At 50.5% G+C, this 23,866-nt stretch overlaps 2 protein-coding genes and 1 long non-coding RNA gene across 5 annotated transcripts; 2 read left to right on the forward strand and 1 right to left on the reverse strand.

Moving 5' to 3' along the window:
- Positions 1-5: 5 nt before the first annotated feature.
- On the reverse strand, positions 6-1,429 carry lamtor4 (late endosomal/lysosomal adaptor, MAPK and MTOR activator 4). Of its 2 annotated transcripts, XM_085902204.1 has the most exons (5): positions 1,293-1,429; positions 882-928; positions 685-768; positions 223-340; positions 6-155 (listed from the first exon to the last, which is right to left on the reverse strand). In XM_085902204.1, the coding sequence occupies exons 2-5, from the start codon at positions 882-884 to the stop codon at positions 58-60; spliced, it is 303 nt and encodes a 100-aa protein (XP_085758330.1). In that variant the 5' UTR covers positions 885-928; positions 1,293-1,429; the 3' UTR covers positions 6-57. The 2 variants fall into 2 exon arrangements, with proteins under 2 accessions (XP_085758330.1, XP_085758329.1); XM_085902203.1 differs by lacking the exons at positions 882-928; positions 1,293-1,429 and having other exon boundaries at positions 685-875.
- Positions 351-9,219, forward strand: tnpo3 (transportin 3). Of its 2 annotated transcripts, none has more exons than XM_085902194.1 (23): positions 351-809; positions 3,662-3,862; positions 4,034-4,107; positions 4,197-4,353; positions 4,514-4,657; positions 4,734-4,909; positions 4,986-5,124; positions 5,251-5,397; positions 5,474-5,581; positions 5,644-5,735; positions 5,815-5,954; positions 6,031-6,222; positions 6,291-6,382; positions 6,508-6,584; positions 6,650-6,710; positions 6,792-6,932; positions 7,007-7,123; positions 7,208-7,302; positions 7,568-7,724; positions 7,791-7,958; positions 8,028-8,140; positions 8,220-8,286; positions 8,774-9,219. In XM_085902194.1, exons 2-22 carry the CDS (start codon positions 3,662-3,664, stop codon positions 8,278-8,280), a joined length of 2,652 nt encoding a protein of 883 aa, XP_085758320.1. In that variant the 5' UTR covers positions 351-809; the 3' UTR covers positions 8,281-8,286; positions 8,774-9,219. The 2 variants fall into 2 exon arrangements, with proteins under 2 accessions (XP_085758320.1, XP_085758319.1); XM_085902193.1 differs by lacking the exon at positions 351-809 and adding an exon at positions 2,413-2,690.
- Positions 9,220-12,576: 3,357 nt separating this feature from the next.
- LOC147040568 (uncharacterized) lies at positions 12,577-16,014 on the forward strand. Its single transcript, XR_015063149.1, has 4 exons — positions 12,577-12,670; positions 12,966-13,085; positions 15,183-15,288; positions 15,397-16,014. It is a non-coding gene; the product is annotated as an uncharacterized LOC147040568 (long non-coding RNA).
- Positions 16,015-23,866: the final 7,852 nt, after the last annotated feature.

Genomic DNA, 23,866 nt, shown 5'->3' on the forward strand with positions numbered 1-23,866 from the left:
TGTGATCAAATACTACATTTTATTGAGCATCAATGATTGGAACAAGACATGGTCATGCTACACGCTGATGGGGTCCTGCTGGTTGTGCTGCCGTTTGACCACAAAAACCTTCTGACCCGAAACGGTCACGGTGAAAACGAAATCCTCCAAGATTACTGAAGAGACGACGAGATGTTAGCCACACTGAAAGCCAGCCAGCCAGCCGGCCGGCGTGCGCACTACCTGACATTCGTTTGAAGGGCACATCGGCCGATCCCGCCAACCGGAAGCGACTGGCTGTGCGAACCATTTGCGTGATCACTCCAGCTGTGTGCTCATCATTTTCCAGCTCACCTGAAGACTGACATATACACACAAAGTCAATCAAAAAGCCCTGCAATGCCTTCCTTTTCTCTCATTTAGCAAATATACAACAGTGGGGCTGCCAGAACGTGTATGTAAAAAAAAAAAAAAGCTTAACGTGGCTCAATTAAGCTTTCTTTTATAGTGAAGCGATTGGTCGTACTTTGTCAGCATTAAGCCACGTTACGCTTGTTGACATTCATCCAACATTTTAGTGTCTCCAGTCAGTCACGTGTCCACTTGCGAAAGGTTGCTATCTTGAACGTTGACTTCTCTGCTACTTGTCAATCTCTCGACACAACTCAAATGACAAAAAGGGAAGCATTTTTATCGGTAACTCACCGCCAGAACGCCGTCCTCGCTGATGACCAGATAGCCGAGTTGGTCCGGAATCCGCTCCAGACCCGCAGTCAGCGCTGCGGTCGTCTGCAACGACCGACCGACCCACCCGGTGGACATGAAATGAGGTACGGCGACCCACTTGGCCGTTCGAGTGTGACATGAAACGCACAAGAATGACTTTCGGCTGGCAAACTCACCATCCTTGCTTCCGTGTCCTATTTACAAATCCACCACGACGTGGGCCCTGTCCAAACACTCGCAATTAATTCCCTTGCGTGCGTGCGTGCGTGCGTACCTCAATTGCGCGATTGCTTCCGTCCGGGCTGTGGCGTGCGTAGCGTGTCCAAATTCCCCCAAGTACGCCGTCACCCAAGCCCTTTCCCGCTCTTGTTCTACACTTGATCGATGCGCCCTCAGCTGAAGTGTACTAGCCGCACTTCATTACCGATTGAAGCAAAAACACTGGCAACGTTTGGTAAAATCCCCATTCTCGTTTAAAAAGGATTTCAAGCAGCAAAACTACCGCCCCCCCCAAAAAAAGGGCCGTTTGGCGCCATGTTTGATGACAGATGCGAATGGCGGCAAGTCGATGACGTAACAAGCACTACCCAAGAGCTGCAGTTTTCGTCCACTTGTCCGCTCAGACACTTCTCCAAAGTGCGCATTTTACCGGAAAGAGAACGAGTATTTGGACAGAGCCGTGGTGACACGTTTGGGTTTGTTCACGTGACCACGAGTGCTTTAGTGTTGGCTCGTGAGTGAACGATTTGTTCAAAAGAACGAATCTTTTCCGTGAACTTTTTTCAATTAATATGACTTCAACCAGTAGGTGTCAGTAATGCGCATTGAAGCTGGTGCCACCTTACCGTAAAACAAAACGAAGAAGAAAATGACGTAACTTTCCGTTCACGAACGAGGCGTGAATTCCGTTTCCCTAACCCCAACTGAGCGTATCTGTGAGTGAACGAGTCAGTGATTTGCATTTCCAGTTCATCGCGAGTCAGTGAACGTGTTGCGTCTCCCTCCTGGCGTGAACTATGGAAGCCAGAATGTCGATTTACGATTTGCCAAAGAAAGAAAGAAAGAAAGAAAGAAAGAAAGAAAGAAAGAAAGAAAGAAAGAAAGAAGCACTCACTGAAACAGCACTTGTTTTATGCACGTTTTCTCCAAGCGTTATGTGAAAACGGGGAGATTATGCTTATTTTTGGGTCATCTTTATTTTATAACACTTATAGTAGTTTTTAAATCACGTGTATGCATATATATTACGCCTAAATATTGTTGTCAAATATATCTACTGCAATTTCACATTAGATTGCTGGTTTTAAATGTATTATTATTATTATTATTTTAAGAAACATGTTAAAATTTGTCTGGTGTTTTATTCCTTGTTTTTATATTCGCCAATTAAAAAATCTGACATTTGGTTAACTGCTTTATATGACAATACATATGTGTTTTACGTTGTTATATGAGTTGGTGTCCCCCAAAATAACAAATGTATGTATGTATGTATGTATGTATGTATGTATGTATGTATGTATGTATGTATGTACGTATGTACGTATGTACCTATGTATGTAATGTATGTAATGTATGTAATGTATGTATGTATGTATGTATGTATGTATGTATGTATGTATGTATGTATGTATGTATGTATGTATGTATGTATGTATGATCGCATCGTATGTGTGTACGGAAATGTTTCCGGTGCGACCGACCAGAGCGGAACTAATGTCGCGGTTGGAGTTTGAGGCCGGACGATCAGTTGAGTTACACGCGGGAAACCCGTGTGAGATGGCGCTAGGCACGCACACCATCTAGAATTTGTCAACAAGTGCGTCGTTTGTCGCCTTTTGTGCTCGCCGCTTCGGATCCGAGCAATGGAGGGGGGTAAACCGAGTCTTTCGCTCGTCTACCAGGCGGTCCAGGCCCTGCATCACGACCCGGACCCTGCCGGGAAGGAACGAGCTTCTATGTGGCTCGGAGAGCTCCAGAGATCGGTAAGAAAAAGGGACATTTAGCCCACCGAGGCGGCCGTTCTTGGGCGCTGGGGCTCAAGGCCGCGGGTGTTCACCAGGATTTCAAAGCGTTTCTATGTTCACCTCGATAATCTGGAATCGCTGCTGACGGAAAAAGTGCGCAATTTGCGGAAGCCCGTTAGCATCGCTGCTAAAGATACTCATTGACTGACGCATGAATCACAACACAAGCTAATGGCCGGACCTTTCCCAATTGCTCGGTCGCTCGCTCGCTCTTAAGGACGAGCAAGTTGACCGACTTTATTTTTTCTCAAGTGATATCCACCACTTGCATTTTGTCTTTTGTGCCGTGTTTGTATGTGAGCTGTTTAGCATGGCGGATGTAACCGCTGTGCTGACGTCACTTCGTTAGTGTGCGGGCAAGTTGAGCTCCTCCTTGGTGGCCTTTCAGCGTTCGAGTAGAGCAGAAGCCAGCAGAAGCCAGCTGACGCCGCGCCATTCGCCGTTCGCACACGATGACTTGAGAGCCGCAATGAGCCCGTGGTTGACGTTTAGCCAACCGGCTAGTGCGCTCCACTCGAGCAGGGGACGCTACTCTTGTGGTGGGGGTGGGGGGGTGGGGGCATGGCCACCGTTCCTTCTTCGGGCGGTTGACACACCTTCCTCAAGTCGCACTTTATTTCGGAGCAACCTAGCCCTTCTCAAATGGCACATTAGCCCACACATCCCAAAGCTCATCTGTTTCCTTTCAAATTCTTTGCCATTCCTATCTTGGTCCCTTTTTAGCACAAAACAAAACCACGATTGGATTTCAACCTCCACAATGGTTGTTGTCACCTTTCAAGCAAGATCTGACACAACTTCCTTCATTGCCACTTGTTGCTTTCAGGACGGTTGGCTCACGTGTCTTCTTACGTTTGCCCTCTGACGGTTTGGTCGTTTGACGGTTTGGTCGTTTGACGGTTTGGTCTTGCGCTGCCTTTTCTTTGCAGATGTACGCCTGGGAGATCTCAGACCAGCTGCTGCAGCTCAAGCAGGATGTGGAGTCGTGCTACTTTGCCGCTCAGACCATGAAGATGAAGATCCAGACTTCCTTCTACGAGCTTCCTCCCGATTCGCATGGTGCCCTGCGAGACTCGCTGCTCTCTCACATCCAGAACCTCAAAGACCTGTCGCCTATCATCGTAACGCAGGTAGCGCACGCAGCGCGCTTTCGCCCTTCACTCGGCCGAGCAGGAGACGGTCCGTCTCCGTCCCGTTGTTTTCGGACTCGCTCAGCCGAGTTGCCAACGGAAAAGGTCGGAACTCTCAGCGATGCGCATAAGCGTCCCCCTTTTTTTTTTTTTTTTCTCCCCCAATTCTAGCTGGCATTGGCCATTGCAGACCTTGCTCTTCAGATGGCGTCGTGGAAAGGATGCGTGCACACGCTCATCGAAAAGTGAGAATTCACACAGTTCCGACTTTGCAGTTTGAATTGTGGGACCCAAGTGCGGGCGCGGGCCGACTTGTGTCGTTTGCCTCTGCCAGGTACAACGGAGACATCAGCTCCATGCCCTTCCTCATGGAGATCCTGACCGTGCTGCCCGAAGAAGTCCACAGCCGCTCGCTTCGCATCGGAGCCAATCGGAGGACAGACATCATCGAGGACTTGGCATATTACTCGTCCACGGTGGTCACGCTCCTGGTTAGGGCACACCTTTGCCGTCCGGTCTGGTCCTAGAGCGAGATACTTTAACGACGCAATCTAACCTTTCCGCGGCAGACATTCCATCAACTGGATTGAAGGATTTTGTTTTTTTTGGGCCCTTCCTTTTAATTCACGGCGACATATTTCCTCCGCCTAGGGGTCGTGTGTGGAGAAGACGGGCAGCGATGAAAAGATGCTGATCAAGGTCTTTCGCTGTCTGGGGAGCTGGTTCAACCTGGGAGTGCTGGATAGTAACTTCATGGCCAGCAACCAGCTGCTCATGATCCTCTTCCAAGTTTTGGTGAGACAGGCGCCTGCCTGACGGCAGCCAACTTAGCACAGGTGGTGGGCTGACGCGGCTGACCTGTTATTGGCAGCAGAGGGACGAGACCTCCAGCAACCTGCACGAGGCGGCCGCAGACTGCGTGTGCTCCTCCCTCTACGCCATTGAAAACGTCGACACAAACATGAGCTTGGCGCTGCAGCTCTTCCAGGGCGTCCTGACGCTTGAGACAGCCTATCACATGGCAGTGGCCCGCGAGGACCTCGACAAGTGAGGCAGCCGGCCGGCTTTTTGCTGTTCTTTGCCGGGCGCTAAACCCCCTTCCTCCCTTTAATATACCCGGCAGAGTCCTGAATTATTGCAGAATCTTCACCGAGCTGTGCGAAACCTTTTTGGAGACGACGGTCAGGAGTCCGGGTCGGGGAATGGGAGACTTGAGGACGCTGGAGCTGCTGTTGATATGTGCCGGACACCCGCAGTACGAGGTGGGCGAGCATTCCGCAAATGGAAGCGGGCAAACAAACAAACAAACGATCAAACAAACGATCAAACAAACGATCAAACAAACGATCAAACAAACAAACAAACAAGGCGCCTGCCGTGTTCTGCAGGTGGTGGAAATCTCCTTTAACTTTTGGTACCGGCTGGGTGAAAATCTCTACAAGATCAACGACGTGGCCCTAAACGGCGTTTTCCGACCCTACATTCAGAGACTACTGCACTGTTTGGCTCGACATTGTCAGCTGGACCCAGACCACGTAAGTGTCCTCGCCGACGGTCGGCGAGAGCCGGCCCTCGCCGATCGACCGACCGCTGCGCGTTTGCTGGGCGCAGGAAGGCATTCCGGAGGAGACGGACGATTTTGGGGAGTTCCGCATGAGAGTGTCTGACCTGGTTAAAGATGTGATATTTCTGGTGGGCTCTATGGAGTGTTTCTCTCAGGTGAGGCAGCTCGGTAGGGCGTCGGCCCTTCTCGGAGCCTGATGATTTCTTTGTGTTCTCAGTTGTATTCCACCCTCAAAGATGGGAACCCGCCTTGGGTGGTGACCGAAGCGGTTCTCTTCATAATGGCCGCCATTGCCAAAAGCGTCGACCCGTGAGCCGCGCCGCATTTCCAGCCGGTTCCCCAGCTAAAAGACCAACGTGCTTACGTCTCCGTGTCCTAACTGTTTTAGTGAGAACAACCCGACCCTGTTGGAGGTGTTGCAGCAGGTGGTGTTGCTGCCAGAGGCCGTTCACATGGCAGTGCGCTACACCAGCATCGAGCTGGTCGGCGAGATGAGCGAGGTGGTGGACAGGAACCCCCGATTCCTCGGTCAGGACCCGCGCTGCCCGCTTTCCCTGGCGGCCTTTCTTCTTGCCGCCGTGACACAAAGCTTGTGTTCTGTCAGACCCCGTGCTCAACTACCTGATGAAAGGCCTGCGAGAGAAAGCTCTGGCCTCGGCCGCGGCCAAGGCCATCCACAACATCTGCTCGGTATGCAGGGACCACATGGCGCAGCACTTCCAAGGACTTCTGGACATCGCTCGCTCGCTGGACTCCTTTGCCCTGTCCACGGAAGCCGCCGTGGGACTGCTTAAGGGTACTGGGGGAGATGCCACTTTGGAGTGGAAGCCACGTCCTCACAATCTCCAACTTTCTACCCGGCAGGTACGGCCATGGTCCTGGGTCGTCTGCCTCTGGACAAGATCGCCGAGTGCCTAGGCGACTTGTGCGCCGTTCAGGTGGCAGCCCTTAAAAAGGTGTGTCCCTCCCTTCCCCTTCCTTCCTCTCTCCCTTCCCCCCTCCCTCCCTCCCTCCCTCTTTTTGGCCCGCTCTTCCCGTGTCTGGAGCGTAAAATGGCGCTCGCTTTTGCCCTCCCCCGCAGCTTTTGGCAGAGGAATCGAGCAACGGTCGATCGGCCGATCCCACCGTCTGCCTCGACAGACTGGCCGTCATTTTCAGGTGAGACCCGTCCGAGCTTCCGCGTCTCAGCGCAGTCGGAGAATGTGCCTACTTGCCTGTCTCAGACACACCAACCCCATCGTGGAGAACGGGCAGACGCACCCGTGTCAGAAGGTCATCCAGGAGGTAACGTTGGATGGCTGGCTGGCGGGCGGCAGCAAAAGGCGTCTTCTGTGAGCTCAGGCTTAAGGCTTCCTCCGCTTCCAGATCTGGCCCGTGCTGTCGGAGACGCTCAACGCTCACCAGGCCGACAACCGAATTGTGGAGCGATGCTGCCGCTGCCTCCGCTTTGCCGTACGCTGTGTGGGAAAAGGTTCCGCCTCCTTGCTGCAGCCGCTGGTGACTCAGGTCAAAGGAGTCGCCGTCGGAGAAGTGCCTTCAGGAGGCACGCCGGCTCACAATATTGTCGTCGGTGTGCTCAGATGGTGAGCGTCTACCGCGTCTACCCGCACTCGTGCTTCTTGTACCTGGGCAGCATCCTGGTGGACGAGTACGGAATGGAGGAGGGCTGTCGCCAAGGGCTGCTGGACATGTTGCAGGTCAGACGCGTGTGGTGGCGGTGGCGCCGCCGCGTGGCTGCTGCGCTGGCCCTACCCGGTGTTAACGTCCTCCTGTTCTGTCAGGCTTTGTGCATGCCCACCTTTCAGCTGTTGGAGCAGGCCAACGGCCTTCTCAACCATCCTGACACCGTGGACGACCTCTTCAGACTGGCGACCAGGTGCGTTGTTTGGCGTTCCCTTTGGCGTAACGTGGCCTTTTTTGCAGGGAAGTCCCCCAGCGCAGCACACTTTTTTTTTTTTTTTTTCTTCCTCCCAGTCTTTTGCTTGGAAAGAAAATTAACTGTTTGCAAATGTAATACAGTCCCTAGTAAAGCTAGCAGCGCTCCCACTCTGTAAGCTCCAACATTTGCCAAAGTGAAGCAACGGCAGACACCCTTTTGCCCGCCATTTGTTAGTTTTGACGTGTTTGCCATATGTGATCAGGTTTGTGCAGCGTAGTCCCATCACGCTGCTTAGCAGCAGCATTATTGTGCACATCATCCAGTGCGCCATCGCCGCCACCTCGCTGGACCACCGGGACGCCAACTGCAGCGTCATGAAGTTTGTGCGAGATCTCATCCACACCGGCGTAGCCAATGACGTAAGCCAAACGACGCGTCCGTTTTGCCAGCCGACGCAAATGTGGCGCCTCTTTTGTGTCCCAAAGCACACGGACGACTTTGACTTGAGGAAGCGGCTGATCGGTCAGGCCATGGAGCAGCACGGCCAGCAACTGATCACGCAACTCATGCATTCGTGTTGCTTCTGCCTGCCGCCGTACACCCTGCCCGACATCGCCGAGGTCTTGTGGGAGGTCATGGTGTTTGACCGGCCGGTGAGTAGCCGTCGCTGAGTGGACAGCGGACGTCTCCCTCCCTCCCTCACTCGCCCGCCCTCTTTGCAGACCTTCTGCCGCTGGTTAGAGAGCGCTCTGAAAGGCTTGCCCAAGGAGACGTCAGGAGGAGCGGTCACGGTGACCCACAAACAGCTGACCGATTTCCACAAACAAGTCACCAGGTGATTATCGACGACAAAGTGTGAGAAAGGGACGGACGGGCCTTAGGTCACAGAGCTGAATTTGCTTCTCCTTTTGCAGTGCTGATGAATGTAAACAAGTTTGTTGGGCCATCAGAGAGTTCACGAGATTATTCCGGTAAACGCATGTAAGCACGTCTGCGCACACACGCACACATGCACGCACGCACACACACACACGCACACAGGGCCTTGCCTTTGCTCCAGCACATAACCAAGCGACTTGGCTCAGGGTTAGCCACACCCTCCTTTTACATTCAGCGGCCTCATTCGAACTCGGCGCCGAGACATTCGCTCTCTCGGGGCCTAAGCGGCCAATCGGCGGCGATCGAGGGATAACAACGGCCGTCGGAACCCAACGCTGGACTGGGACTACCAAGGGGGTCTTTGTGATCGACGGTTTGCAAATCGGTCGACGAATCGACAAATGTTTTAAAAATGGAGTCGGACTCTCGTTGAACTTTAAATTGCCCGAGTCCTCTCACCGGTAATCCCTCCCTCCGCCTGCTCTCGCTTTTGAAATGCCAACCTGTAAGCGAATGGCTTTGAAAAAGGACGGTGAGTACAAATTGGATCTGTCGCGTGCGAGCCTCGCTAATTGTGACTGTATTTCAGGTCAAGTCTTTTTCGCTGGTTCAGAGGCGGCGGCAAGAGCTGCGGCTGCTAACGGAGGTCTGGAGGGCGGAGGCGGGATGTGTGCGGCCTGAAGGCGGACGGGCGCATCCCAGGGACTTAGTGAACTGACGCACCTGCAGCGGGTGGTGGGAGGGGCAGGCCGAGGAGGCGGAGTTCACCGAGTGAACAGATGGGCGAGCGAGGCAAGAGACTGTGCCCGTCAACTGTTTTTACCAGAAACTTTGTTTTGGGGGACTTTGGTCAGGCTTGAAATTGAAATCCATCCCACCCGGCGCCCACCGGAGAACTCCACGTACGTCACCACTTTTGACCGCTTGAAAGTTTGCTTTCTTTTAATGCAAAGAGTGACAGAGTGAACTCTGGGAAATGCCAGACGGACCCATGCAATCGCCTTGCTGTCGACAATAAACGAGTGAAACCACAAATGTGATGTCAAATGTCTCAGCAAAGTCTGTCCTTGCGACGGCAGTCTGCTTTTCCCCTCACTTCTCGCCGTTTAAACGAGCCGACAGTTGACGCGCTCACACGTTGTTTTTTTTTCGACTGGCGACTTCTCATGCTCGAGATGCCAGTGACGCCCGCCGGCACGAACGTCAGCCCTCATCTGTGCTGAAGCACTCGTCCGAGCGGACACGACGCCGTGACCAGGCTGGAAACCTCAGACCTGCGTAAAGGACAAGCGGCGGGTGGGAGTTCTGGCTCTAGGTTTGGAATGTTGGCCCACTTCAGGCTGCTTTGAATGACTCTCTTTCAAATACTTGCCCAGTAAATGTCACTGCTTACGTGAGCCTGCTGTTCAAGCTGAAATAAGATACCGCTAGGGGAGCTTGCATGCTTCCAGCACACAGTACAGTACAGTAGAGTAAGGCGCATGTTTTGTAATCTTGTCAATTAAGATTTGTCAGAGCACCCGGCCGGAAGCACGGAAGGAACATGCAAACTTCACACAGGAAGACGGACGGGAAATGGACCCACAACCTCGGCACCGTGAGGCGGAGGTGCTAACAAGAACATGAGAAAGCAAAATGTGTTTTTTGGGGAAAAAAATCGTACAAACTACTGATTCATTTGTACTATTTTTCTACCACTTAAGGTTGTGCTTGCTCGTTCAGGTGGATCGCAGATTTTCTTTCTCTCGCCAGGCTGCAGAACAGTTGTGGCGATTGAGAGCAATGACGAATTTGCACTCTTAGAAACAATGCTCGTTTTTGTACTGCCAGACAGTTTTTAATGCTTTCCGTTTTGCCCACCAATTGCCAAGTTGAAACAGACAAATTTGACAGGTGAGAATGACTACGTCAAAGTGGAGGAGCGAATTCGACGCGACTTGAGCTGCAGCTGCAGGCACAAACTCCACGCATGGCAGGCAGACTGCCGACTTTCGCTGCTCAGTCCTCGTCAACGGTTCCACGTTGGTGAAGACGTCTCGGTGAGTAGACGACGCCTTGATTACAAAAAAAAGATTTAAAAAAATGGACAACGCGTTGGGGGAAAGTTATTTAATATAAGCACCTGTACCGGACTTTAGTAGCCATGACAGGGGAGAAGGAGCGGACTCCCTCCGGGGCTTGAGACTTGCGCTGCAGGTGAGTAGGCTACACATCTCGGACTAATTGTCCAGTTTTATGATTCCAGGTTTGCTGAGCAAACTGCTGCGGACCCGGAAGCAAAGGCCGAGATCCGGCTCACCCCAACTGTCTGGCTGAAAGTCCTGAGGAGTAATTGAACGGGGTTTGGATGGACTGGACCCTATAAAGTGGTGGACCGCACCTCACATGTTGTACAACTGGCCGTCAAAAGAGACACGTGGTATCATCTGTCCCAGTGTGCCCCTGTGAAAGAATCCTGCCGTGATTCAGATCTGCCATCGGCAGCGTCCCCACTCCCGGTTGAAAAAGAGGCAGAATAATCCTCTCATTCCTGGTGGCCAGGTAGTCTACCCTGAGCCACTGAAGACAAAGACTGCAGAGCAGATGTTTTCAGGTTCCCTCCGGACGGAACAGAGCTGCAAAGGGGGGAAGAACACATTTCTCTTGTATGGTTTCTTTAGATTTCCCCATCGGGCGCAAGCAACCGCACCCCAAAGCCAAAGGTTCTAGTGACAAAGAACCCCAATCCAACTCCCCTCCCAACTGAGATCCAGAACATCCACAAGCAACCGCATTTAGTGGACCAGCGTGACTATTCCACCGAGTTGTCAGTCACTATCGCTGTGGGAGCGTCTCTGCTCTTCCTCAACATCCTGGCTTTTGCAGCGCTCTACTACAAGAAGGACAAGCACCGGCACGACATCCACAAAGGCTGCAGCCCGCAACAGAGTGCAACCAACGACCTCGCTCATACACAGGAAGAAGAGATCATGTCTCTTCAGATGAAGCAACACACAGACCTGGACCAAGACTGCAGGCGGATGCAGGGTGATCCGCTAAATCCTCGCGACATGTTACTAAGGACTACCTGCCCGCCAGACTATACTCTGGCCTTGAGGCGCTCACCAGATGACATCCCTCTCATGACACCAAACACCATTACCGTGATCCCGAGTACTATTGGACGTCTTACCTCCCTCCAATCTTTCAGCACCTTTCCCAGCACCCAACAAAATAACACTCTTCCCCACCCACACTCGCATTCCACCACCCGAGTATAGTCCAGGGTATCCATCCACTCAAACAAGCAGGACTCTCCTAACTCACGCCGCGGTCCTGTTTGAAAATCTCGAAATACTCTTGTCGGCGGCTGACGCCGAACCACTGGTCATAGTAACGGTATTATCGAGGGATACTTTTTTGGAAGACAAAAATCCCCCAAATGGAGAAGTACAAGAGACCTAGATTAGGAGAATTAGACAGAACCATTACAATATATTTTTCAGCATTTTTACTCACAGCAAAAGATTGAACTGTATAATCTAAATGTGTTACAGTCTGCTTGAGGCTGAGTGACATTGGAATAGATATTCAGTGCACTGTAGACTACTACAGGGCAGATTCCCAATTCAAAGCAATTTTGGCATGTATGAATACATTGGTTTGGTTTGGTTTGTTTGTTTGTTTGTTTTTTTAGATGAAGACAAAAACATTTAAGGAAGCGTATGCAATATGCACAATGGAATTCTAAAGAAGCTTTTCTTCTTGTATTTTCAAGAATCGTGAAAATAAATTAACAGAACAATGAAAAAATGTATCGCTGCACTTTGAGCATCAATGCTTTATAGTCATTCAATCGAAAGGGTGGCGGGCGGGGTCTGTTGCAGCAGGACTGAAACCAAGGATATGTTGACAGAGATCTGGCTCACCCGAAGAATAAGTAGATTTTAACACGATGTGTGCATGATGGTCTATTTTCTTAATAAAATTAAAAGGATCATTTTCACCCTCTGTTAATGAAGTTAGATGAATTTCCTGGAACGATTATTGGCAAAACATTTTCACACTACTGGTTGCTGATGCTTGGGACTTCACTCAGTAGGTACAAATGGAGAAAATAATGTCTTGCTGGAAATATGTGAACAAGCTTTGCAATCAGTGATGACACATCCTTAAATTCATTGTACCGTAAATCCAGCGCAAGGCTCCATAGCAACACTTTTGCGATGCTGTTTTGGCATAAAATTAAGATCATCATAATAATAAAAAAGTTGTTAGGACCCGCCTCTCTAAGCTTCCTTCCAGGACCAGAGGTGCTTCATCTCGCACCTGAGGCCAATCAGAAATCAACCACCTGCAGCTCATCAGCTCAGCAGGGCTGGTATATAGCTGCCTGCTTCCCAGTCACCAGTTGCAGGTTCGTGTTGTCAGCTCCAGTGTGAGGATCGCTCTCTAGCTGCTGCTGGATTCCTTCTTGATTTGGATCACAAGCCTCCTCTCACCTGTGGTAATTCCTGATTTTCTGTGGATTTCTTTTTGTGGATTATAAATCTAGTTTGACGATTATCAACAGAAATATCTATATTTTCTGCTTGCAACTGGAACGTCTAGAGCGTACAGGGTAAATACAACTCGTTATGTTTAAAGAGATTTACTTTTGTGTAATTTGACTAAAGTTGTCGATGTAGCTAGCGTTCACTTAGCAATAGCAATGTGTAGCTGTGTAGCTAACCCTAGCTGAAACGTAGTATCTGTGAATGTTGCTTGAGGCAAAATGCTAATCTTCTATTTTATTCCTTTAGGTTCCACGGTGTTTGATGGCTGTGTTTTCCACTGTAAGAAGAATAAACATACAAATCAGTTGGAGGCTCGCATCATTCGCCAGGAGCTACAATGGTTGGACGTTGGCGAAGACGTCTCAAGTGAGTACCCCTTTCTTCCTCTATTTGTTAAACACCTCCTATTAAAACTTCCACTGGCTGCAGACAGCCGTGTTTGATCCACCAACAGTATTGCAACTTGCAATTAACTCCTAGTGTCCTTTTTCAATATGTCCTATCAGGTCTCAAGTCATTCCTTCATTCACTTAGGAAATTTGGAATGGCAGCAAATCCAAATTTGCCTGAGAACAAAAACAGATGAAATAAATTAAATAAATCTTACTTGTTCCCATTAAATAAATTAAGTCTTCTTCCCATTCCTTTTCAAACAAGTAAAGCCTGCCCATTTTGTGCCGTAGTTTTTGTGTCAATACCTAGTATTTATACAAAATCATAATTTAAATGACTTCATTCCTTCATTCACTTTGGAAATTTGGAATGGCAGCAAATCCAAATTTGGGAACAAAAATAGATGAAATAAATTAAATAAGTCATTTCTTCCCATTAAATAAATTAAACTGGTTTTACATCTTCCCATTCCTTTTCAAACAAGTAAAGTCCGCCCAATTTGTGTCGTAGATTTTGTGTTTATACCTAGTATTTATCCAAGATTATAATTTAAATGACTTTATTCATTTATTCAAAAGATCCAAAGTTGTGTTACGTGTAATTCAGAACAGGTCTCATGTCAAAATAGATTAAATAAAGTAAATAAGTCTTCTTCCCACTCACTTTCAAACAAGTAAACTGCCCATTTTGTGTAGTAGATTTTCTGTTTACCTATTTATACAAAATCATAATTAAAACGACTTAATTAACAAAATAATTAATTTATTTAAAATAAAGTTTAATATGTCCTATTAAGTATCATATGGTTGTAAACTGTTTGTACTATGTGTCTTCTCTGCATCCATTGCAGCCTGGTCATCCCAGAAGAGGGACTCTCCCATCTGTGGTCTCTTCTCTAGGTTTCTCATTTCCCGTCGGAGTTTTGAGTTTTTCCTTGCCCTCATGGGAGTTTAAGATCAGGGGATGGCTGAGAATATTTGTCATTTTCACATGTCCTTTAGTCACCTAAATGTTGAACTGAGACTGTGATGTACTGAAGTCAAATTCCTTGTTTGGCACTCCCCAACATGGCGAATAAAAATTCTTGAAACTTGAATGTTAAGATTTGTCACCATCCTTTGTTGAAATTTGGGCGCCTAGGCGCTAAGGCCTAGGCGCTAAGGCCTAGGCGCTAAGGCCTAGGCGCTAAGGCCTAGGCGCTAAGGCCTAGGCGCTAAGGCCTAGGCGCTAAGGCCTAGGCGCTAAGGCCTAGGCGCTAAGGCCTAGGCGCTAAGGCCTAGGCGCTAAGGCCTGGGCGCTGGAGTTGTTGTTGCGGGGGCTGGAGTTGTTGTTGCGGGGGCTGGAGTTGTTGTTGCGGGGGCTGGAGTTGTTGTTGCGGGGGCTGGAGTTGTTGTTGCGGGGGCTGGAGTTGTTGTTGCGGGGGCTGGAGTTGTTGTTGCTGTTGCGGGGGTTGGGGTGGGGATTGTTTTGGTTGTTGTTGTTGGGGGGTATTGTTCAAGATTCAAGAATTTTTATTCGCCATGTTGGAGCGTGCCAAACAAGGAATTTGACTTAAGTACATCACAGTCTCAGTTCAACATTTAGGTGACTAAAGGACATGTGAAAATGACATATTCTCAGCCATCCCCTGATCTTAAACTCCCATGAGGGCAAGGAAAAACTAAAAACTCCGACGGGAAATGAGAAACCTTGAGAAGAGACCACAGATGGGAGGGTTCCTCTTCTGGGATGACCAGGCTGCAATGAATGGAGAGAAGACACATAGTACAAACAGTGTAGACAATCCAAAAAGGTGTGGAGAGCAGGATGTTTTTGCACAGCAATGACTGAGACTCTAAGAGTGGTTTGAGTTCATCAGAGCAACAGCCTGGGGGAAGAAGCTGTCTCTGGTTTTGGCGTACAGAGCTCCATAATGCCGTCCGGAGGAGAGTAGTTCAAACAGACTGTAATCTGGGTGAGAAGGGTTTGTCTGTTGCTTGCACGTTTCCTGGTCCTGGACAGGTACAAGTCTTTGCTAGATGGGAGGTTGATTCCAATGATCTTTTCTGCAGTCCTGATTGTCCGTTGCAGTGTGCTTATCTTGTTTGGAGGCCGATCCAAACCAGACAGTGATGGAGGTGCAGAGGACAGACTCGATGATGGCAGTTTAGAAGGTCTTCAGCAGCTCCCGCGGCAGGTTGAACCTCTTGAGCAGTCTCATGAGACCAAGATAGCGCCGCGGACAGCAGCCTCCGTGGGTCGCTCTCTGCTTCGTTGTCTTATTTTGTGTTTTCTGTGTCCTAAGGCCGACAGGAGCGGTGACCGGGACCTGTTCAAGCAGACCAGAAACAATGAACCGAGAGGTCAGCAAAGCCCGGAGGTGTTACGGGGAGAGCTTGGAGAGACACTTCTCTGCCAATCCTGATCCCTCAACAGAGTGGAAAGGTTTCCAGAGCATCACGTGCTTCACGCTAACCAGCTGAACAGGTTCTACTGCAGGTTTGATCGGTCCTCCCACACAACATGACCTCCCTCACAACATGACCTCCTGCAGCACAATCTGCATACTCCCTTCCCCTCACATGACCTCCTGCAGCACAATCTACATACTCCCTTCCCCTCACAACCGCTCTTTCCACACCTCAGTCACCGCTGGCACCTACTCTCCCTTTCTTGCAGAGACTGTGCCCACACTCCAGATCTGTGAGGAGGAAGTGCGCCAAGTGTTCCGGAGACAAAAGATCAAGAAGGCATCGGGTCCAGACGGCGTGTCACCCTCCTGCTTGAAAGCCTGTGCTGAGCAGCTGGCATCCACCTTTGCACGGATCTTCAACTGCTCCCTGGAGCTCTGTGAGGCGCCCTCGTGCTTCAAGAGCTCCATCATCGTACTGGTGGCCAAGAAACCCGCCATCACAGGTTTGAATGACTACAGACCTGTCGTTATGACATCTGTGGTCATGAAATCTTTTGGGGGGGTGGTTGTTGTTGTTGGGGGGGTGGTGGTCTTTGTTGTTGGGGGGGTGGTGGTCTTTGTTGTTGGGGGGGTGGTGGTCTTTGTTGTTGTTGGGGGGGTGGTGGTCTTTGTTGTTTTTGTTGTTGTTGTGGCGGGGGTGGTTGTTGTTGGGGGGGGGGGGGGTTGTTGTCGGGGATTGTTGTTTTTGGGGTTGGTTATTGGGGGGTTGTTTGGGGGGGGGGGGGTGGTTGCTGTTGGAGGGGTTGGTGTTTTTGTGGGTGTTGGGGGGGGGTGATAATGTTGTTGTTGTTGTTGGGGGGGGGGTGTTGATGTTATTGCGATTGTTGTTGGGGGGGTTGATGTATTTGCGGTTGTTGTTGGGGGGGTTGATGTATTTGCGGTTGTTGGGGGGGTTGTTGTCTTTGGGCGGATTGTTGTTTGGGTTGGGGTTGTCGTTGTTTTGGGGAATGATGTTGGGATTGTTATTGGGGGGGTTGATGTTGTTGGGGGGATGTTGAGGTTATTGGCTTTTTTTGTGGTTGTTGGGGGGGGCTGAGGTTGTAGTTGAGGGGGGCTGAGGTTGTAGTTGAGGGGGGGGGGTTGATGTTATTGTGGTTGTTGTTGGGTACATGTTGGGGGTAGGGGTTGTTGTTGGGGGTTGATTTTATTGGGCATGTTCGGGGGATTGATTTTTTTTATGGTGGTTGTTGTTTGTTGGTGGGGGGTTGTGGTTGATATTGTTGGGGTGGTTGTCTGTGGCTTGTGCAGCTTTAGGCCTCTTGGACCACTGTCTAGGTCATCTGGTCCCGGCCTACAGGTAGAAACTAAAAACTTCTTAGTCTGTAGTGAGGACTGTGAGGAAGTGGACAGTGGAGTCAAGGCAGGACCTTCAAGCCTGCTTTGACTGCACCGATTGGGAGAGTTTTCAAAGCTGCAACTTCAGACCTGCATGAACTTACTGTCACATCATACATCTGTTTTTGCGAGGATCTGTGTGTGCAGACTAAGACCTTCCGCACGTACAATAACGACAAACCTTGGTTTACACGGAATCTCTGGAGGGTGTGCAAAGCCAAGTAGGAGGCCTACAAGGGCGGCGACCGGGACTTGTTGAAGCAGACCAGAGACACTGAACTGAAAGGTGAGGAAAACCAGGAGATGTTACGGGGAGAGCCTGGAGAGACACCTCTCTGCCAATCCTGATCCCTCAACAGTGTGGAAAGGTTTCCAGAGCATCACGTGCTTCAAGGAACAAACCCCCCCCGTCCTGTGGAGAGCCCAAGGCTTGCTAACCAGCTGAACAGGTTCTACTGCAGGTTTGATCGGTCCTCCCACACAACATGACCTCCTGCAGCACAATCTACATACTCCCTTCCCCACACAACATGACCTCCTGCAGCACAATCTACATACTCCCTTCCCCTCACAACATGACCTCCTGCAGCACAATCTACATACTCCCTTCCCCTCACAACATGACCTCCTGCAGCACAATCTACATACTCCCTTCCCCTCACAACCGCTCTTTCCACACCTCCGTCACCGCTGTCACCTACTCTCTCTTTCTTCCAGAGACCGTGCCCACACTCCAGATCCGTGAGGAGGAAGTGCGCCAGGTGTTCCAGAGACAAAAGATCAAGAAGGCATCGGGTCCAGACGGCGTGTCACCCTCCTGCTTGAAAGCCTGTGCTGAGCAGCTGGCACCCACCTTTGCACGGATCTTCAACCGCTCCCTGGAGCTACGTGAGGTGCCCTCGTGCTTCAAGAGCTCCATCATCGTACCGGTGGCCAAGAAGCCCGCCATCACAGGTTTGAATGACTACAGACCTGTCGCTCTGACATCTGTTCATGAAATCTTTTGGGGGATTGTTGTTGTTGGGGTTGTTGTTTTTGGGGTTGTTGTAGTTGGGGGGGTTGTTGTTGGGGTGGTGGTGGTTGTTGTTGCGGGGGTTGTTGTTGTTGCGGCGGCGGTGGTGGTTGGGGTGGTGGTTGTGCTGCATTTGTTGGGGGGGTTGATGTTATTGGGGGGGTTAGGATGTTGTTGTTGTTGGGGGGGTTGGGATGTTGTTGTTGGGGGGGGTTGGGATGTTGTTGTTGGGGGGGGTTGGGATGATGTTGTTGGGGGGGGTTGGGATGTTGTTGTTGTTGGGGGGGTTGTTGATGTTGGGGGGGGTTGTTGTTGGGGGAATGATGTTGGGGTTGTGGTGGTGGTGGTTGTTGGGGGGGGGGGGTTGATGTTGGGGTTGTTGTCTGTTGCTCGTGCAGCTGTAGGCCTGTCGGACCACTGTCCAGTTCATCTGTTTCTGGCCTACAGGCAGAAATTAAAAACGTCTGAGCCTGTAGTGAGGACTGTGAGGAAGTGGACAGTGGAGTCAAGGCAGGACCTTCAAGCCTGCTTTGACTGCACCGATTGGGGAGTTTTCAAAGCTGCAACTTCAGACCTGCATGAACTCACTGTCACATCATACATCTGTTTTTGCGAGGATCTGTGTGTGCAGACTAACCCTTCCGCACGTACAATAATGACAAACCTTGGTTTACTCTGAACCTCTGGAGGGTGTGCAAAGCCAAGTAGGAGGCCTACAAGGGCGGCGTCCGAGACCTGTTCAAGCAGACCAGAGACACTGAACTGAAAGGTGAGGAAAACCAGGAGGTGTTACGGGGAGAGCCTGGAGAGACACCTCTCTGCCAATCCTGATCCCTCAACAGTGTGGAAAGGTTTCCAGAGCATCACGTGCTTCAAGAAACAAACCCCCCGTCCTGTGGAGAGCCCAAGGCTTGCTAACCAGCTGAACAGGTTCTACTGCAGGTTTGATCGGTCCTCCCACACATGACCTCCTGCAGCACAATCTACATACTCCCTTCCCCTCACAACATGACCTCCTGCAGCACAATCTACATACTCCCTTCCCCTCACAACATGACCTCCTGCAGCACAATCTACATACTCCCTTACCCTCACAACATGACCTCCTGCAGCACAATCTACATACTCCCTTCCCCTCACAACATGACCTCCTGCAGCACAATCTACATACTCCCTTACCCTCACAACATGACCTCCTGCAGCACAATCTACATACTCCCTTCCCCTCACAACATGACCTCCTGCAGCACAATCTACATACTCCCTTACCCTCACAACCGCTCTTTCCACACCTCCGTCACCGCTGTCACCTACTCTCTCTCTTGCAGAGGCCGTGCCTGCACTCCAGATCCGTGAGGAGGAAGTGCGCCAGGTGTTCCGGAGACATAAGATTAAGAAGGCATCGGGTCCAGACGGCGTGTCACCCTCCTACTCGAAAGCCTGTGCTTAGCAGCTGGCACCCACCTTTGCACGGATCTTCAACCGCTCCCTGGAGCTACGTGAGGTGCCCTCGTGCTTCAAGAGCTCCACCATCGTTCCAGTGGCCAAGAAGTCCACCTTTACAGGATTGAATGACTACAGACCTGTCGCTCTGACATCTGTGGTCATGAAATCTTTCGAGAGGTTGTTGTTGGGGGGGGTCATTGGGGTTCTTGTCGTTGGGGTTCTTGTCGTTGGGGTTCTTGTCGTTGGGGTTGTTGTCGTTGGGGTTGTTGTCGTTGGGGAGGTTGTCGTTGGGGAGGTTGTCGTTGGGGAGGTTGTTGTTGCGGGGGTTGTTGGTTGGGAAGGTTGTTGTGGTTGTTGTTTGGGGGGGGGGGGGTTGTGGTTGTTGTTGTTTGGGGGGTTGGTGTTGTTGGGGTTGGTGTTTTTGGGGTTGGTGTGGTTGGGGTTGTTGTTGTCGGGGGGGGTTGTTGTTGTTGTTGTCGGGGGGGGTTGTTAGGGTTGTTGGGTTTGGGGTTGTTGTCGGGGGGGGGTTGTTAGGGTTGTTGGGTTTGGGGTTGTTGTCGGGGGGGGGTTGTTAGGGTTGTTGGGTTTGGGGTTGTTGTTGGGGGGGTTGTTGGGTTTGGGGTTGTTGTTGGGGGGGTTGATGTTGTTGGGGTTGTTAATTGGGGGAATGATGTTGGGGTTGTATTTGGGGGGGGTTGATGTTGGGGTTGTTATTGAGGGGGGGTTGATGTTGGGGTTGTTATTGAGGGGGGGTTGATGTTGGGGGGTGGATGTTGTTGGGGGGTTGGGGTTGTTGTCTGGCTCGTGCAGCTTTAGGCCTCTCGGACCATTGTCTAGTTCATCTGGTCCCGGCCTACAGGTAGAGACTAAAAACGTCTGAGCCTGTAGTGAGGACTGTGAGGAAGTGGACAATGGAGTCAAGGCAGGACCTTCAAGCCCGTTTGACTGCACCGATTGGGGAGTTTTCAAAGTTGCAAATTCAGACCTGCATGAACTCACTGACGCTGCCACATCATACATCTGTTTTTGTGAGGATCTGTGTGTGCAGACTAAGACCTTCTGCACGTACAACAACGACAAACCTTGGTTTACACCGAACCTCTGGAGGCTGTGGAAAGCCAAGGAGGAGGCCTACAAGAGCTGCGACCGGGACCTGTTCAAGCAGACCAGAAACACACTGAACCGAAAGGTCAGGAAAGCCAGGAGGTGTTACGGGGAGAGCCTGGAGAGACACCTCTCTGCCAATCCTGATCCCTCAACAGTGTGGAAAGGTTTGCAGAGCATCACACGCTTCAAGAAATGAACCCCCCGTCTTGTGGAGAGCCCAAGGCTTACTAACCAGCTGAACAGGTTCTACTGATACTGCAGGTTTGATCGGTCATCCCACACAACTTGACCTCCTGCAGCACAATCTACATATTCCCTTCCCCTCACAACTGCTCTGTCCACACCTCCGTCACCTACTCTCTCTTGCAGAGGCCGTGCCCGCACTCCAGATCTGTGAGGAGGAAGTGAGCCAGGTGTTCCGGAGACGAAAGATCAGGAAGGCACCGGGCCCAGACGGCGCGTCACCCTCCTGCTTGAAAGCCTGTGCTGAGCAGCTGGCACCCACCTTTGCAGCTCTCTGGAGCTGTGTGAGGTGGCCTCGTGCTTCAAGAGCTCCACCATCGTTCCAGTGGCCAAGAAGGCCATTACAGGATTGAATGACCTGTCGCTCTGACATCTGTGGTCATAATATCTTTCGAGGGGTTTTTGTGGTTGTTGGGGGGGTGTTGTGGTTGTCGTGGTTGGGGGGTTGTTGGGCGGGATTGTTGTTGGGGTGGTGGTTGTTGTTGGGGTTGGATTGTTGTTTTTGGGGTTGTTGTTGGTTATTGGGGGGTTGTTTGGGTTGGGGTTGTTTGGGTGGTTGGGGGGGTTGTTGTTCTTGGGGGGGATGTAGTTGGGGTTGTTGGGGGGTTGGGGTTGTTGGGGGGGTTTGATTGAATTGGGGTTGTCTTGAGGGGGTTGTTGTTGTTGGGGTGGTGGTTGTTGTTGAGCATTGTTGTTTTTGGGGTTGTTGTTGGTTATTGGGGGGTTGTTTGGGTTGGGGTTGTTTGGGTGGTTGGGATTGTTGTTGTTGGGGGGATTGATTGAATTGAGGTTGTCTTTGGGGGGGTTGTTGTTGTTGGGGGGGGTTGTTGTTCGGGGGGGTTGTTTGGGTTGGGGTTGACATTATTGGGGTTGTTGGTTTTTGTGGGGGTTTATGTTGTTGTTGTGGGGGGGCTGTTGTGGTTGTTGGGGTTGATGTTATTGAGGTTGTTGTTGGGGGGGGTTGTTGTTGTTGGGGGTGGTCGATGTTGGGGTTATTGGGGTTGTTTTTTGTTTTTGTTGTTGTGGTTGGGGTTGTTGATATTATTGTTGTTGGGGGGGGGGTGGTTGTTATTGGGGTTGTTGGGTGGGTTGATGTGGTTGCGGTTGTTGTTGGGTGGATCGATGTTATTGGGGTTGTAGTTGGGGGGGTGATGTTGTAGTTGAGGCTATTTGGTTTGGGGTTGTTGGGGGTGTTTTTGTTGGGGTTGTAGTTAAGGGGGTGGTGGTTGGGGTTGTTGTTTGGGGGGGGTATATTTTATTGGGTTTGTTGTGGAGGTTGTTGTTTTTGGGGTTGTTGTAGTTGGGGTTGTTGTAGTTGTTGGAGGGGTGGTTGTTGGGGTGGTTGATGTTATTGAGCATGTTGTTGGGGGGGTTGATGTTATTGCGATTGTTGTTGGGGGTGGTTGATGTATTTGCGGTTGTTGGGGGGGTTGTTGTCTTTGGGCGGATTTTTGTTTGGGTTGGTGGTGGGGTGGTGGTTGGGTTTGATATTGGGGTTGTCGTTTTGGGCAATGATATTGGGATTGTTATTGGGGGGGTTGATGTTGTTGGGGGGATGTTGTTGTTGAGGTTACTGGTTTTTTTGTGGTTGTTGGGGGGGGTTGATGTTGTAGTTGTTGTTGGGGGGGTTGATGTTGTAGTTGGGGTCGTTGTTGGGGGGGTTGATGTTATTGGGGTTGTTGTTGGAGGGTACATGTTGGAAGGTTGTTGTTGTCGTTGGGGTTATAGTTGTTGGGGTTATAGTTGTTGGGGGTAGGGGTTGTTGGGGTTGTTGTTGGGGGGGTTGATTTTATTGGGCATGTTCGGGGGGTTGATTTTATGGGGGTTGTTGGTTGTTGGTGGGGGTTTGTGGTTGTTGGTGGGGGGTTGTGGTTGATATTGGGGTTGTTGGGGGATTAATGTTATTGGGGGGGGGTTGATGTTATTGTTGTTGGGGTTGTTGTAGTTGGGGTTATTTTTGGGGGGGTTGTTGTGGTGGTTGGTGTTATTGGGGTTGTTGTTTTTTGGGGGGGGTTGATGTTGTGGTTGTTGCCGGGGGGTTTGATGTTATTGGGGTCATTGTTGGGGGGTGTGTCTTTAGGAGTGTGTTTGGGTTGTTGTTGTTGTTGTTGGGGGGTGTTTGTTATTGGGGTTGATCTTATTGGGGTTCTTGTTATTGTGGGGGTTGATGTTGGGATTGTTGTTGGCGGGGGTGATGTTGGGGGGCTTGTTAATGTTGGGGTTATTGGGGTTGTTTTTTTGGGTGGTTGTTGGGGCAGCTGTTATTGGGGTTGTTGTTGGGGGGGTTGATGTTATTGTGGTTGTTGTTGGGGGGGTGATATCAAGGTTATTGTAGTGGTTGTTGTAGTTGGGCTTGTAGTTGTTGGGGGGTGGTTGTTGGGGGATTGATTCTATTGGGGTTGTTGGAGGGGTTGATTTAATTGGGGTTGTTGTGGGGGTAGATGTGGTTGTTGGGGTTGGTGTTATTTGGGTTGTTGTCGTTGGGGGGGTTGATGTGGTTGTCGGGGGGGGGGGGGTTATTGTCTCTGGGGGGTTGTTAGGGGTCTTTGTTAGAGAGGGGGGGTTGTTGGGGTTGATATTTGGGTTGTTGTTGTGGGGGTTGATGTTGGGATTGTTGTTTGGGGGGTTTGATGTTATGGGGGGTTGTTGGGGTTATTAAGGTTATTATTTGTTCTTTTTTGTTGTGGTTGTTTGGGTGGTTGGGGTTGTTATTGCGGTAGTTGATGTAGTTGGGGTTGTTGGGTGGGTTGATATTATTGGTCTTATTGATGTCGGGGGGGTGATGTTAGAGTTGTTGTTGTTGGGGGGGGTGTTGGGGTTGTTGTTGGGGGGGGTTGATTTTTATTGGGGTTGTTGTTGGGGTTGATGTTGTTGGCGGGGTTGATGTTATTGTGGTTGTTGGGGTTGGTTTTTTTTTTGGGGTGGGGTTTATGTTATTGGGGTTGTTGTTGGGTGGGTTGATATTGTGGTTGGTGTTGTTGGGGGGGGGGGGTTGATGTTATTGTGGTGTTTGTTGTTGGGGGGTTGATGTTGTGGCTGTTGGGTTGGGGTTGGGGGGTTTGATTTTTTTTTGTTGGGGTTGATGTTATTGGTGTGATTTTTGTTCTTGGGGTTGATGTTTTTGGGGTGGTTATTGTGGGGTTTGCTGTTCGGATTGTT

This window comes from Syngnathus leptorhynchus, chromosome 21, assembly GCF_054491065.1.
Source record: "Syngnathus leptorhynchus isolate UIUO chromosome 21, UIUO_Slep, whole genome shotgun sequence".
NCBI classification, from domain to species: domain Eukaryota; kingdom Metazoa; phylum Chordata; class Actinopteri; order Syngnathiformes; family Syngnathidae; genus Syngnathus; species Syngnathus leptorhynchus.